Below are 15,737 nucleotides of genomic sequence, written 5' to 3' on the forward strand. Positions count from 1 at the left end.
AACAGAGTGACAAGCAGAATTATTATTAGATTAACCAGTTTGAAAAATGAAAAAAAAAAATGAAATTTTCAAATAGGAAAAAGAAAATCTTTGAAAATTACGTATTCCATAATGGAAATCCACCTCAACAGGTTTTGGTGCCTGAGAAAATATTCTCAAGAAATATTACATCATAGAAGCCTGCATGAAAAAGGCCAAAAAATGAAAATTCTAACAAGACTGGAGGGGGTGGGGTGGCAAAATACCATTTTTTTTAAAACATCTAAGCAAATTGAAGTAGACTAAATGATGGTGCAGCATCTCTTAAATGCTGTTACTAGGTATTTTTTTTTTGGAAGGATGAGAGCAAGTAAGTATTATAGAATGTGTGAAAAATGGTTAAGAAATGAAAATTCTAACAGGATCCCAAAGAAGGACTTGTAGAAAGAACAAAGAAATTAACAATTATACTGTCTCAGAATGTGATGCAGGTGTGGCTGTGTGGTTAACATGCTTGCTTTGCAACCATGTGATTTCAGGTTCAATCCTGCCGTGGAGTATCTTGGGCAGATGCCTTTTACTATAGCCTTGGGCCAATTATTGCTTTATGAGTGAACTTAATAGATGGAAACTGAGAGAAACCTGTGGCATATATATGTATTTGTGTTTCTCCCCCACCCTGCACCGCTTGACAACTGGTTTGTTCATGACGTTTTAACTTATCAGTTCAGCAAAAGAGAATGATAGAATAAGAGCCAGATTTAAAAAATAATAAGTCATGGGGTCAATTTGTTCAACTGGATCCTTGAAGGCAGTGCCCCAGCATGGCCACAGTCCAGTGACTGAAACAAGTACAAAGATAAAAGAAAGTCTGGAACTGGTGAACACCATTTACATCAACAAATGAAACAAAACAGCAACATACCTGTACTAGAAAAAATACAGGTGTTACAAGGTGAAGTCAACTGGAAAATCGAATGACCATGAAATGAAGCACTTCACTGACAATAACAATGTCCCCTACTGCGGGGATAGGTCCATCCATCGTAATAGAGAGGTAAATCAACAAGCCTGATATTGTCATCAAAGGCAGGAAGGTAAGAGGTACGCACTTACCGACAAAGCAATACTGTCAAGAAAGAAAGGACAGTCGTGAAAGTCACAGAACTGCTGAGCAAGTAGAAAGATCCTGGATGTGAGGGATGAAAACAGAAATAATACCAGGGATTATCAAAGCTCTAGGATTTATGAAGATGGGAATAATGGGAAAAAAATTCACCGATTGTGTCCTTAGCAACACTGGCATCTTACAGAGTCTTGAAGCTCACTCTATTGGAAACAGTCCACATCTTTAGAGAAAAACATATGTAAAAGAAAACTGGTGTTGTTGCCCTGTAATGGCATTGAAAGAATATCGGACTGGCACAATATTGTGGGAAGTTTCTTCTCCTAGTCAGTTTGCAAGAAACTTGAATACAAAGTAACTGGGTTTAACTGGTTTGAGCATGTTTCACACAGAAGCATTAGTGACACAATCAAATAAATAACATCCTGGTTAGCTGACCTGGTGTAATGATTAATATATGAAAAGGTGAAAATCTACTTCAATTATTGATGTCAAGAGAAACTTGTAATAAAAATTCTGATGAGTTAGCGATTAAGATCGGATACAAAAGGCCTCAGTAATCACTGAAATTCAACAGATACCTCAAACAACTTCCAAGCCATCCATATGCCAAACAGTTGCAGAATATGTTCTTGGAAAACTGTTGGCATTTGAGAGAATTCTCTTGTAAACAAAAACTCAAGTTTCTGTTGAGACAAAGTTAAATACAATGAAATGGAAACAATAATGTCTTTCCTTTCAGATTAACACAAGAACACAGATTTATAAGGCAAAGGTTGTAGTCAGCTAAATCAACACATATTATATTATTGGTACTTCATAAAGGATTGTAAATACCACAAAGTATTTATCGTTGTCCACACAGATGCACAGATAGCATCCGAAAATAGCAGCATCACAGCAGACTGAAGTTCAATGTATCTCATTGTCTCTGGATATACAACTGTTCTACATTAGCCAGAAGATTGTATATCCTTTTTATGGTGAGAAACTTCCATGTTTCCAGTAAATGGTGTTACCCTATGTTGGCTGTTTGGGAATCTCTGGCTTACACAACCAATCTACATATAAGATTGTATGACCCATTTGTGTGTTGAGAAACTTCCTTGCTTTTTATCAGACTTCTTTGATTCCCTGCATTTTCCGGTCAATGATACCAAAATTGTAAATAATTACTGTTACTATGAAATAACTGATCATGATTATTTTACTTTGGTAGATTAACGTGGATTAAAGAACTACCTATAAGCACTGGTAGCATTCTACTAAAGTGATCTTAGTCTGTTGGATGCAACCACTTTTGATAATCCTTGCCATGTCATCCTTCCCAGTTTGTCGTTTGTGCATCACTTATATCCTTATATCCCCTACCTATACTCACCTGTCCCACCCCACCTCACATTCAACCTCTTGTATGTTGAGGGTATGTCCTGGTACCTCATCACCACTATAGTCTTCTCTCCTTTTCTACCTGGCATAGTCATGCATTTCCTCAACTGCAAAACACCTGTTCCTACCCGTCTATCATATTCTTGCCCTTCAACACCTGACATAAAGCCACCTCCCTCGATACTACCCAATCAAGGGGTTTCATCTTGCAAGCTACTTGGCAACTTCACTGCTGCTGGTGACATGAAAAATGCACTCCAGTACACAATGTATAATGGTTGGCATGAGGAAGGGCATCCAGCTGTAGAAACCATGTCAAAACAGACATCAGAGCCTGACATAGGCCTCTGACCTGTTGGATCCTGTCAAAACATCCAACCCATACCAGCATGGAAAACAGATCTTGAATGATGAGGATAATGATCAAGGTTTGTTAATCAGTGTCCACAACTCTTTTGTGTTAACCCAAGCAGAACGTTAGACCTATCATTCCTTTCTATTGTGGGTTCTACAAGTTTATACAAGTATCTGTGTTATTACCCATACCAAACCTTAATTTTCAAAACAAAAACCACGCAATGGCTACTGAAATACATTGTATGGCCATAATATAGAAGAGTGTGTGTGTGTAGGACTGTTACAAAAATATCAATAAACTAAATGTGTACTGTGCATATGTTGCTATATGCTTTTATGTGCCACCAGTATCTGCCACGACTGCGATTTTGCTCAGCTTGACGGGTCTTCTTCTCAAGCACAGCATAATGCCAAAGGTCTTGGTCAGTGCCTCTGTGAGGCCCAACACTCGAAAGGAACTTGGCCACTTTGCCTCCAATATATATATATATATATATATATATATACATACACACACACACGATGGGCTTCTTCCAGTTTCCATCTACCAAATCCACTCACTATACTTTGGTTGGCCTGACGCTTGCTCAAGGTGCCACGCAGTGGGACTGAATCTGGAACCATGTTGTTGGGAAGCAAGCTTCTTACCACACAGCCATGCCTGCAGCCCACTAAGGATTTTAACATAACTCATACAAAAAATACTAAACCAAAATAGGAACAAACCAAACACTATACGTATGCCATGTTTTTTGTCAGTTTTCATCTATGAAAGTCACTCAGAAGGTTTTCATTGATCCAGGGCTGAAGTAGAAGACACCAGCTCAAATGCCATCATCATTTAAGAACCACTTTTCCATTCTTGCAAGGGTTAGATGGAGTTTAATGAGGTAGATTTTCTACAGTTGGATGTCCCTCCATTGCCAACCTTTGCCTATTTCCCAGTAAGGTAATTCTTACCAATATCTTTTCATGGAAACAACATCGCTTGTCTGATGGAACTGTTCATTTACAAGTATCATGTAATGTCAAAACACATAACAGGCTTCTTTCAGTTTCCATTTACCAAATCCACTCACAAGGCCTTAGTTGGCCCAGGGCTATAAACGACACTTGTCCAATGCACTGTGATGTAAGTCTGAACCTGAAACCATGTGGTCACAGAAACAAGCATTTTAACCACACAGCCACGATTACAATTGAATTAAACATGTTAAATAAAGATATTTTCTATGACTGATGTTCATTTACAACCAGTTGCTGACATCAGGACAAATTACACAGAAACATATATGTACACATACGCGAGAGGCTTCTTTCAGTTTCCCTCAACCAAATCTGATCACAAGGCTTTGGTTGGCCTGGGGCTGTATTAGAAGACACTTGCCTGAGGTACCATACCGTGGGACTGAACCCAAGACCACATGGTTGGGAAACAAGTTTCTCAACTGCACAACCACACCTGCACTGATGATATTAATATTAAACGAGTAACGAAAGAACAAATACCTTGAAGGTAGGTTAGTTGTTAGTAGATGTATATAGTATATATAGTACATATTACATACTGTATGTATTATGCCAGTAGTTCCCAACCCTTTTATTTGAATGAGTTTGCCCACTGGCCTCTTTTAATATGCTTATACTTATGTCATTATCATCGTTTAACATCCATTTTCCATGCTAGCATGAGTTGGACGGTTCAACCGGGGTCTGGTAAACCAGTAGGCTGCACCAGGCTCCAATCTTGATCTGGCAGATTTTCTACAGCTGGATGCCCTTCCTAATGCCAACCACTCTGAGTGTAGTGGTTGATTTTCACGTACCTCTGGCACGGGAGCCAGTCAGGTGGCACTGGTATCGACTATGCTTGAATGGTACTTTTTATGTGCCACCGGCACGGGAGACAGTCGGTGGGGCAACTGGCTTTGACCTCGCTTGAATGGTGCTTTTTATGTGCCATTAGCACAGGAGCCAGTTGGTGGGGGGACTGGCATCAACCACACTCGAATGGTGCCTTTTATGTGCCACCTGTACAGGAGCCAGTTGATGAGGGGACTGGCATTGTACTCGCTTGAATGGTGCCTTTTATGTGCCACCGGCACAGGAGCCAGTCAGTGGTGGGGACTGGCATCGACCACGCTTGAATGTTGGCTTTTGAATTTAGTTCACAGATCCCCACCAGGGGTCTGAAGGAGGTCGGGAACCACTGTACTATATAATGTATGTCTTAGCTTACTCTCTAACACACTCTTCTTTCCCGGTATCCACAGCAAGACACCTATCTCAGTCTCCGTATTTTAATCTCTCAGCTGGCACATGACCATCCCCACTCAATACTCCTCCCCCTCCCAGTTGATCGGAGGGTTTTGCCCTTTTTAGTTTTGCAAGACACTTGGTGACCTTGTCAGTGATGGAGCCATATAAAGAACACCAGAGCTGGTTCCATGTAAAAAGCACTGATGGTGGCACCACAATAAAACCACCCAGTACACTGTACGAGTCTAGGGCATTTACCCCACCAAGGACAATTAGCCCTGAGGACAACAGATGATGATTTAAAACTTCTTAATATATTGGAGGTGGAGGCACATGGCCTAGTGGTTAGAGTAGCAGACTCGCAATCAAGGGATCACGGGTTCGAATCCCTGATCGGGCGATGTGTGTGTTTATGAGTGAAACACCTAAGCTCCACACGGCTCCGGCAGAAAGTAATGGTGAACTTCTGCTGACTCTTTCGCCACAACTTTCTCTCACTCTTTCCTCCTGCATCTTGCAGCTCACCTGCGATGGACCGGCGTCCCGTCCATGTGGGGAACCTATACACCAAGGAAACCGGCCCTTATGAGCCAGGTGTGGCTCGAGAAGGAACAAAAAACAAATATATATATATATTGGAGAGGGAGTAATTGTTATCAGGGGAGGGGGGAATTGTTCTGATATGTTCTGTAAAGTGGTCAATGTTAGAAAAGGTATCCAACTGTAGAAATCAAGCCAAAGCAGACACCAAAACCTGGTGCAGCTCTCCAGTTTGACAGCCCTGTCAAACTGTCCAACCCATGCCAGCAAGGAAAGCAGACACTTACTGATGATGATGATGATCCCATATAACGTATGTACTAAAATGTGGGCACTATACAATGTACTCTATGATGTATATAGAAGAATGTCGGTGCTATAATGAGATCAAAGAAAATGGTGTTGAGACAAAACACAGAACATTGATATTCCAGTAATTCTTCCCCAAACACACCTGACTGTGATTATTTACTATTTTGAAATGTTTGTGTTTACCTTTCAAATATTCGTTTGAAACTTACCTTCTGATGAAACTTGATCCTTTATAGAATGTAACAACTGCGTGGAACTGAAAATGAGAAATCAAGAAGAGAGATTGGTTTGTGAGTTAATATTACTAAAGACATGGACACTCAAAAATAAATGCCAATGGATACTGGACAGAAAACCAAGACTGATCTCCATTCCTTGTGAGCATGCCCTGCCACTTTCACCACCGTCTCTCTCCTGAACTCCCCCTCTTTCCTTCTCTTGCTCTCTCCCTATTGCCCTATTTTTGTACTACCCACAAGGGGCTAAACAGAGAGGACTAACAAGGACAGACAAAGGGATTAAGTTGATTATATCGACCCCAGTGCGTAACTGGTGCTTATTTAATCGACCCCGAAAGGATGAAAGGCAAAGTCGACCTCAGCGGAATTTGATCTCAGAACGTAACGGCAGACGAAATACGGCTACACATTTTGCCCAGCGTGCTAATGTTTCTGCCAGCTCTCCCTCTTGCCCTATCCCTTGGACTGGTTAACCCCGTGCCTCCTCTATAGCAATACACCCATTACTGGCCTCAAGCTTGATCACTCCTTCTCTCTCTCTTTCTCTGACTGGGTAACCATGTACCTCCTCCACAACAAGACACCTATTTCTGTCTCTCTGATACACGCTAACCTTTCATAATCTGACACAAGATCACCTCTAACCCTAACCACATCCTCTCTCAAAGATTCTTTGTCTTGAAAGTTACTTGGTAACCCTACCAGTGCTGGTGCTACATAAAAAGCATCCAGTCCACAATGTAAAGTGGTTGGCATTTAGAAGGTCATCCAACAGTAAAAAAAAACATGCCAAAACTGGCCTCGTCTATGCCGGTGCCACATAAGAACCACTGAGTCCACTCTGCTGAGTGGTTGGTTTTAGGAAGGGCATCCAGTTGTAAAAATCCTGCCAAAACAGTCACAGAAGTCTGGTGCAGCTCCTGTCAAAATGTCCAGTCCATGCCAGCATGGAAGGCGGATGTCAAATGATGATGTATATTATATGGTATTTGATATACCCGTATTTGTCAGTGTTGTTTAAATACTACTGGCCACCCTGGGTTGCTTCTCTTAGCTTGTATTTGTTTAAATTATGCAAAAACTGAACCCACGTCCTAAACATTCAACCTTTTTCATTTTCAGGCTAAACAACATGTAGCAATTGTAGTAGTAGTAGTACAACATGTAGCAGCAGTAGTAGTAGTAATAGTAGTAGTAGAAGATGCTGACAATGACAGTGCTGAAGACAACAGTGATGATTCCCAGCATCAACATAGATTTGGTCTGAGTACATGTTTGACCTGCTGTAAGTTTATGTTTAATCACACACGCACAAAGGATCTTGACACAAATGACAAATGACAGATTCATAAACAAATCCCCAAATTTCTTCACCCCTCCCCCACACTCACCCCTACTTTGGGCAAACACCACGTGTGTGTGTTGCAAGATGCTAAGTAAACAAACAATTTCTTTATTTCTTTAAATAAAGCAAAAGACAAGAGGAAGCCATTGAGAGACGTAACAACAATAAATGATGACTAATTAGAAAGTCGTATTAATGACCTAATTAGTGGTGGGGGTAGAAGCATCAACAAAAAGCCAGTGTTTAGGGTATGAAGTGGGTAGTGTAGAAAAAAATAGAGGTCTGCTGTCTTTGCTAAAAAGACAGACATTTTTTACTGAATCCCAAATGGAGGCTTTCAGATGTATGTTTTGATGTGTGATGGTGTCTGGAATTGAAACCTGGGTAGTAGTGAAGGTGAAAACACTTTAAATGAATGTAGGGGCCCAATTCTATGTATGTTGTGGTTTGCTGTCCATAAATAAATACTACAGGACCCAGTGCTCTGATTTGTCCAGGGCCCTATAATGCAGTTGAGACAGACCTGTATGTAATGTAAACAGCACTTGAAACACATTTAAGGGGGGAAAAGTGTGAATAAGACAGACAGATAATGCATGCAGCATGGAGTAAAAGCAGTGAGCTGGGGGTAGAAGTGAGGTTGGGGTAACCCTGTATGGTTTAGTAAATATTAATTACTTGTGAGGGACGTTTTGTTTTAAAGACATCCCTCACAATTAAGATGAATTTAATAGGAGATATTTTGTGCTTGAATAATAAAATAAATATTAGACTACCGATGGTTATAGATAATGTTTGCTCCTTAAGTCTCTGAAAATGACCAAATAAGCAGCTTTAATCTGTGGTTGTCCCTCAGGGGGAATAAAATCCAGTTATAGTGGGGACACAATAACAGAATCAGAACACGGGGAAACTTTTATATATGTCTGTATATATATAGTTCAAGAGAAGGACAGTGCCCATGACCTTTGCAGATAAATCCTCTCAGGTAAATGATATTGAGACAACTAATGTTCATCAGCATGTGTGTGTGTGTGTGTATATATATATATATATGCAAACACCAGAGGTCCTCAGCCTTTGAGACTTTGTATCACACACTGGACATCATGTACAAAACTAGTGGCACACTTTACATGGAAACATTGTTTTTAAAACAAAAAAAAAAACCTGTTTTAAGTTTAAAATATAATAAAAGTTATGGAAAAACTATTGCTTACCTTATTATTTATTGTGTAAAGCAAAATTATGAATTAAACATGTGTTTCAAGATACTCAACCATTATTAAGCATGAGTCTTCTGAGGTTTTAAATTATATTTTTAAAAAATGAGTCTTCTGAGGTTTTAAATTATATTTTAAAAAATCTATGGCACATCAAATGAGAACCACAGATATGTAGATTTTACATACAGCTATATATGTGTGTGTGTGTACACAAAAATTTGAAGTAAAAGGTTTATGTCAACTTAAATGAGACCATGGGCTAAAAACACATGCACCCATGTTGCATGCCAACCTTGGTTCTGTTTGAAATTGGGAATAATAACTAAGATTGCTGACATTGCAAGAGAAGGTTCTAGACGTGTTTACCAAAAGAAAAGAAAAAAAAAAGAAAATCAGTTTTTGTTTAAAGAAGAGGAAAAAATTCCAAAATTTAAAACAACTGAAATGGATATGGAAAATTTTAAATGCTGAGTTTGATGACAGGAAATAAACAAGTATTGATTGCAAGGGAATAAATATGGTTAGCAGGAATAATTGGAATTGCAGAATATTTTGTTTTTGTCATTTTAAAAAATAATTTCAATATTGTTTATTTCAATGTAATTTAGAAATAAGACATAAAGAAATGTGTAAAGATGGTTTTAGAACAAGCAGCTCTTCAACTTGTAGGATAAGTTTGGTGAAACTAGAAATATTAAAACATTTTTAAATGGAAAATTCAAGAAATATCAGTGCAATAAAGTTAAACAGAAGGACATAAATAAAAATTGGGTTAATGAGAGAAAGCAGTGAGCGAGAGTTTATTTAGCTGGACTTTTTAATGGGTTGAGAGTCCGAGAGAGAAATTAGTTTCATTTGAGGCTACACAATTATACAAAATAAATAACTTTATATAACTCTTATATAAATAATCCACGGTTTACAGGAAAACCAAGAAATATCCATTATTTTTTTTCTCTTAAAAGAAGAAAAACTAAAACAATTTATTTGAACTTCTAAAGTAAGAAAAATTTAGCGATGGAGATGTTTTTTTTTCTTAGGGGGAGGGGGGTGTTTGTTTTCTTCTTTCCATCTCTATTAAAATAACATACCTCGAAGAAAACTCATCCTCGTAATAAGAGAATTTAATTGTGTGACATTAAGGGTGGCAGCTAGGAGCCAAATTTATACTTTATACTCTACCTGGTAGTTAAAACTGGAGGGACAGTTTTAGCTTGAACTTCCGACATGGAGTCTGTAAAGCAGCTCTAGCACTAATTGTGAATGTCAGGCAGAGCAGAGAGAGAGAGATATAGAGACTGTGGTGCGAGAAGAAATGAGTTCTCTCTTTTTTCCTCCATTCACATGGTTTTTAAAGCCAAGGCTAGTATCAGGCAGACACACAGCAAAACTATTACTCACACACAACAGTAGTAGTGGGTGGGCGGAGCTTCACTGCTGACCTGTCAATCAGTACTGCAAGTTGCTATGGCAGTTGGTTGGCCATTGGCTGAGATGACATATCTCATAGTAATGGGAGTGGAAGTAGGAGGGGGGTAGGGAGCTTTATAAACGTGAATTCATCAGAAGAGATAGAAAGATAGAAGGGGGGGGGTGGAGAACAGAAAAGAAAAGATAAAATTGTGAATGGGAGTGAAGTGGGGTTTTATATATTATTTTTAAGTGTGTGTGTGTATATATATATATAAATATATATATATATGTACACACACACACACATATATATATATATATATATACACACACACACACCTATATATAAATACACATGTGTAGACAAAATAACAGTTTTAACATGTAAATTATATTGCATAAGGTTATATAGACAGAAAGATAACAACCAAAATATGCCAGTCCTACCAATAAACATAACAATATGCATTTTTCTGTAATATTAGTCAATAACAGAAGTAGATTGTAATGGGATGAAAGAGCTGGTATCATCTATACAAAGAAACAAATACCCAAGCAGACATACACACACAGAGGAACAGACACAGACATATATTCATACATGAACAGATACAAACACACATTCACACACACAAACACATGAATAGTTTAGAGATACCCACATGTGCACACTCACAAAACAACAGTATTTGTTATCCACCAGAGAGCCATCCCTGTTCACTTATAGACACTGGGCTGTTTACTATGAAAGATTGGTTAAGAGGTGGGTTAGAGTCAGACAGAGAATTCTTCTGGAAAGATCAAATCAAATGTAGAAGAGGACGATGGAGTGAAAGGGTTGAATGTGTAGAGTTTAGGATCCTCGAAGACCATAATGTTCTGATCAATGGTTTGGTCTCTTGGTGTGTGTGTGTGTAATGTTTTTCTCTCAGAACCTTCTAGAAGGTTGAGGTCAGTGCAGAGAAGAGGAGAGCTGGACAAGAAGTTTCACAGGCAATATTTCTACCATTTAATAATTTGTATTATTTGACTAAATCAGAGCAGATAGAACAAAAAATGAAAGGTTCAGTGACCTCTGTGTGTGTGTGTGTGTGTGTGTGTGTGTGTGTGTGTGTGTGTGTGTGTGTGTGTGTGTGTGTGTGTGTGTGTGTGTGTGATATAAAAATGATAATAGTAGAACAATGCTTTTAGAGGTCAGTCAAAATATTATAGACTAAATTAGAGATAGAATTGAGTACAGAAATGGATTTTAACATCTCTATTATGCAATTAAATTAGGGTGGGCAGTTGGTACCAAGCTAAATAAATATCTTAGTGATGCGGGACTAAATCAGAGAGGATTGATAGAGTACAGTGATGGATTTTACAGCTATAATACATACATACATACATACATACATACATACATACATACATATACATACACACACAGACACACACACACACACATGAGTGGCTGTGTGGTAAGTAGCTTGTTTACCAACCACATGGTTCCGGGTTCAGTCCCACTGCGTGGCACCTTGGGCAAGTGTCTTCTACTATAGCCTTGGGCTGACCAAAGCCTTGTGAGTGGATTTGGTAGATGGAAACTGAAAGAAGCCTGTCGTATATATGTATATATATATATGTATATGTGTGTGTGCATCTATGTTTGTGTTTGTCCCCCTAGCATTGCTTGACAACCGATGCTGGTGTGTTTATGTCTCTGTCACTTAGCGGTTCGGCAAAAGAGACCAAAGAATAAGTACTGGGCTTACAAAGAATAAGTCCCGGGGTCGAGTTGCTCGATTAAAGGCGGTGCTCCAGCATGGCTGCAGTCAAATGACTGAAACAAGTAAAAGAATAAAAGAGTAAGAGTATATATATATGCAGGCGTGGCTGTGTGGTAAGTAGCTTGCTTACCAATTACATGGTTCCGGGTTCAGTCCCACTGCGTGGCATCTTGGGCAAATGTCTTCTACTATAGCCTCAGGCCGATCAAAGCCTTGTGAGTGGATTTGGTAGATGGAAACTGAAAGAAGCCTGTCGTATATATGTATGTATATAAGTGTGTGTATGTGTGTGTGTTTGTCTACCCCAACATCACTTGACAACCGATGCTGGTGTGTTTACGTACCCATAAGTTAGCGGTTCGGCAAAGAGACCGATAGAATAAGTACTAGGCTTACAAAGAATAAGTCCTGGGGTTGATTTACCTGACTAAAGGCGATGCTCCAGCATGGCCACAGTCAAATGACTGAAACAAGTAAAAGAATACACACATACACACATGCAGATAGAACAAGTAGATGTAGATATTTATATATTTTATATATTTATATATGATGATGATGAGGTAGTAATGCATCTCCTCTAATAACAAGACACCTGTGTCTGTTCCTTTATCATACTTTAACTCCTCATTACCTGGCAATACAACTTATCCCCGACTCAAATGCGGGGTCTTGTCTTATGACTTACTTGGTGATCTTGCTGGTGCCAGATAAAAACTACCAAATGCACTCTGAGAAGTGGTTGGCATCAGAAAAGGCAGCCTACTGTGAAAACCATGCCAAAGTAGACATTGAAGCCTGGCACACTGGCTTTGGTACACTGGCTTCTACCAAAACCATCCAACCTGTGCTGGCATGGAAAACAGACGTTAATGGTGATGATAATGATGATGATTTCACAACTAAATTAAGGCATCAGATGGGCAGCAATCTAAAAAAAAATGTATTACAATATTAATTAGAGAACTGGTAATAAAAGTACAATGGTATTGAACTAAATTAAAGAGGACATTGATAGAGTACGGTGACAGATTGAATGTCTGTATGACTGGAGACTAAATTAGAAAGGTGGGTTATCAAGAAACATTATGGCCCCGAACTAAATAAAGGCCTTGGAGGATAAATTAGAGAAAATATAACAGCGATGTTTTAGAGGTCATTCTCATCATCATCATCATCATCATCAGCTAACGGCCACTTCTTGCAATCTTCTTAATTACATGGCCATGCTTATGCCTTTCGGTTTTCCACTCTCTCAGCTGCCACAATAGAAAAATAAGTACCATATTCCTCGTTTGTATAGTGAACAATAATCACCTTTATTACACAGGTGATGGGATTGGGTTTTTCTTTTTCCTTTAGCCAGGATAAAAGGGATTGTCCATGACCTCCCTCAGGGCCCCCAATACTGGTGGTAAGGAAATGAAGAAAGGTCCTCACATCAAATACCTGGTCTGAAAGCTTGCAACAAAGTGGAATCTGATGAAGAAACCCAAGGTACTAGGTGGTGAAGATTTGCTGGGATTATGTTAATCACCAAATCAGGTCTTGGCAGGATTTGAACTCAGAACACAAAGAGCAGTAGAGGAAATGCCACAAAAGCATGCAGTCTGTTGTTCTAATAGTTCTACCAGTCCAGCACTTTGGTTTGATCCTTCTTTTCATTGACCTCAAAAGAATAAAAAGAAAAGCTGATTACTGTAGGATTTGAACTCAGGGTACAGAACACTCAAACAAATTCCACGAAGGGCTATATTCAATGCTCTAACAACTCTACCAATACATCAACATCATCATCATCATCACCATCATCCTCATCATCATCATTTAACCTCTGTCTTTCATACTAGCATGGGTTGGATAGTTTGACAGGAGTTGTCCAGGTAGGAAGCCAGTCAGGTGGCACTGGCAACAACCACACTCGAATGAGGCTTTTTATGTGCCACTGGTATGGGACCAGTCAGGCAGCATCGGCAACAACCACATTTGAATGGTGCTTTTTACATTCCACCAACATGGGAGCCAGTCAGGTGGCACTGGCAACAACCACACACAAATGGTGCTTTTTATGTGCCACCCGCATGGTTGCCAATCAGGTTGTACTGTCATCAGCCAAAACAACAACTTCACTTGTCTCAACAGGTCTTTGCAAGCGCAGTTTATTGTCCAATGATTGAAGGGTACTCTTAAATGGGCCAGTTATGCTGCACTGGCATAGACCATAGTTACAGTTTCACTTGGCTTGCTGGGTCTTTTCAAGCACAGCATATCTCCAAAGGTCCTGGTCACTTGTCATCACCTTGGTAAGCCCAATGTTCGAAGGTCGTGCTTCACCACCTCATCCCAGGTCTTCTTGAGTCTACCTCTTTCACAGGTTCCCTCTACTGCTACTTTGTGTTTTCCTGTTTGGATTAACTATATATATATATATATATTATATATATATATATATATATATATATATATGTGTATGTATATGTATATATATATTTACTAGTTTCTGCTTGAGAGTTGCGGTCATGCTGGGGCAAATGTATATGTATATTTACATATGTGTGCGCATGCAAGTGAGTGTACGTGTGTGTTGTGTGATTGAGTTCATATTTCTCCTCATCTTCATGTGTGTTTGCTGACTGTAAACAAAAGCTTCACTGCTCATACACGTGGTGTTGTTTGCTTCATTCCACTGAAAGCAAAAGCTTGTCCATTCTTCTTGACATATCAGTCAATCTCTGCAAAACAAATGGCACATTCAAATGGTGTTGCTTCTATCCATTTTTCTGTGCAACTATGACACAATGGGTGATGTGTTGAAAATCACAGAAGTGACATCAGGTAGTCAGAAGGGGCAAGGTCAGGAGAATATGGTGGGTGTACCATAATCTCCCAGCCTGCCTCCTTCAGTTTCTCAGGCGTCTTCTTTGCACAATGTGCTGGCGCGTTGTCTTGGTGGTAAATTATTTTCTTCAAATTTGGGCATTTTTTGGCCAGCACGATATTTAGATGGTCGATTTGTTTGCGGTAGACATCCTTGTCAACAGTGATTTTGTGTGGGAGAAGATTCAACATGATCACACTATGGCAATCCAACCAAACTGAGATCATAACCTTCTTTTGCATAAGCGGTCCTTTTGGCGAAGGTTTTGGCTGTTGACCTTTGCTACACCAGGATCGTCTGCACCTCACATTGAAGTACAGAACCTACTTTTCATCCATAGTGATTACTGACTCCAACCAATCGAATCTTCAGCTTTGCCAGAGCAGACAATGACACGTGCTTGTTTGTTCACATCAGTCAATTCATTGATGATTGTGACATGGGAGGCATCAAACTGTGCCACAAGTTGATGTACAGTTTGCATTGGATCGGCTTCAATGTCTTGCAACAATGACTTGTTCAAGAACTTTCTTACCAATGTAATATATATATATATATATATATATATATATATATGTGTATGTATATGTATATATATATTTACTAGTTTCTGCTTGAGAGTTGCGGTCATGCTGGGGCAAATGTATATGTATATTTACATATGTGTGCGCATGCAAGTGAGTGTACGTGTGTGTTGTGTGATTGAGTTCATATTTCTCCTCATCTTCATGTGTGTTTGCTGACTGTAAACAAAAGCTTCACTGCTCATACACGTGGTGTTGTTTGCTTTCATTCCACTGAAAGCAAAAGCTTGTCCATTCTTCTTGACATATCAGTCAATCTCTGCAAAACAAATGGCACATTCAAATGGTGTTGCTTCTATCCATTTTTCTGTGCAACTA

At 39.2% G+C, this 15,737-nt stretch overlaps 1 protein-coding gene across 5 annotated transcripts in view; it reads right to left on the reverse strand.

Moving 5' to 3' along the window:
- Positions 1–10,160, reverse strand: part of LOC115210291 (protein kinase C-binding protein 1) — a 111,717-nt gene extending 101,557 nt beyond the window's left edge. For 3 of the 5 annotated variants that reach the window (XM_029778799.2, XM_029778801.2, XM_036502321.1), the window contains exons 1-2: positions 9,955–10,158; positions 6,172–6,218 (exon numbers count right to left, since the gene is read on the reverse strand). In XM_029778799.2, the coding sequence (XP_029634659.1) occupies positions 6,172–6,218; positions 9,955–10,001 (94 nt within the window). In that variant the 5' untranslated portion in view covers positions 10,002–10,158. Of the gene's footprint in view, positions 1–6,171; positions 6,219–9,954 lie in introns of all 5 variants that reach the window. The other 2 variants (XM_036502322.1, XM_029778798.2) reach the window with 2 other exon arrangements.
- Between the last annotated feature and the right edge of the window lie 5,577 nt (positions 10,161–15,737).

The sequence above is a fragment of the Octopus sinensis genome, linkage group LG4 (assembly GCF_006345805.1).
Source record: "Octopus sinensis linkage group LG4, ASM634580v1, whole genome shotgun sequence".
In the NCBI taxonomy this organism is placed as follows: domain Eukaryota; kingdom Metazoa; phylum Mollusca; class Cephalopoda; order Octopoda; family Octopodidae; genus Octopus; species Octopus sinensis.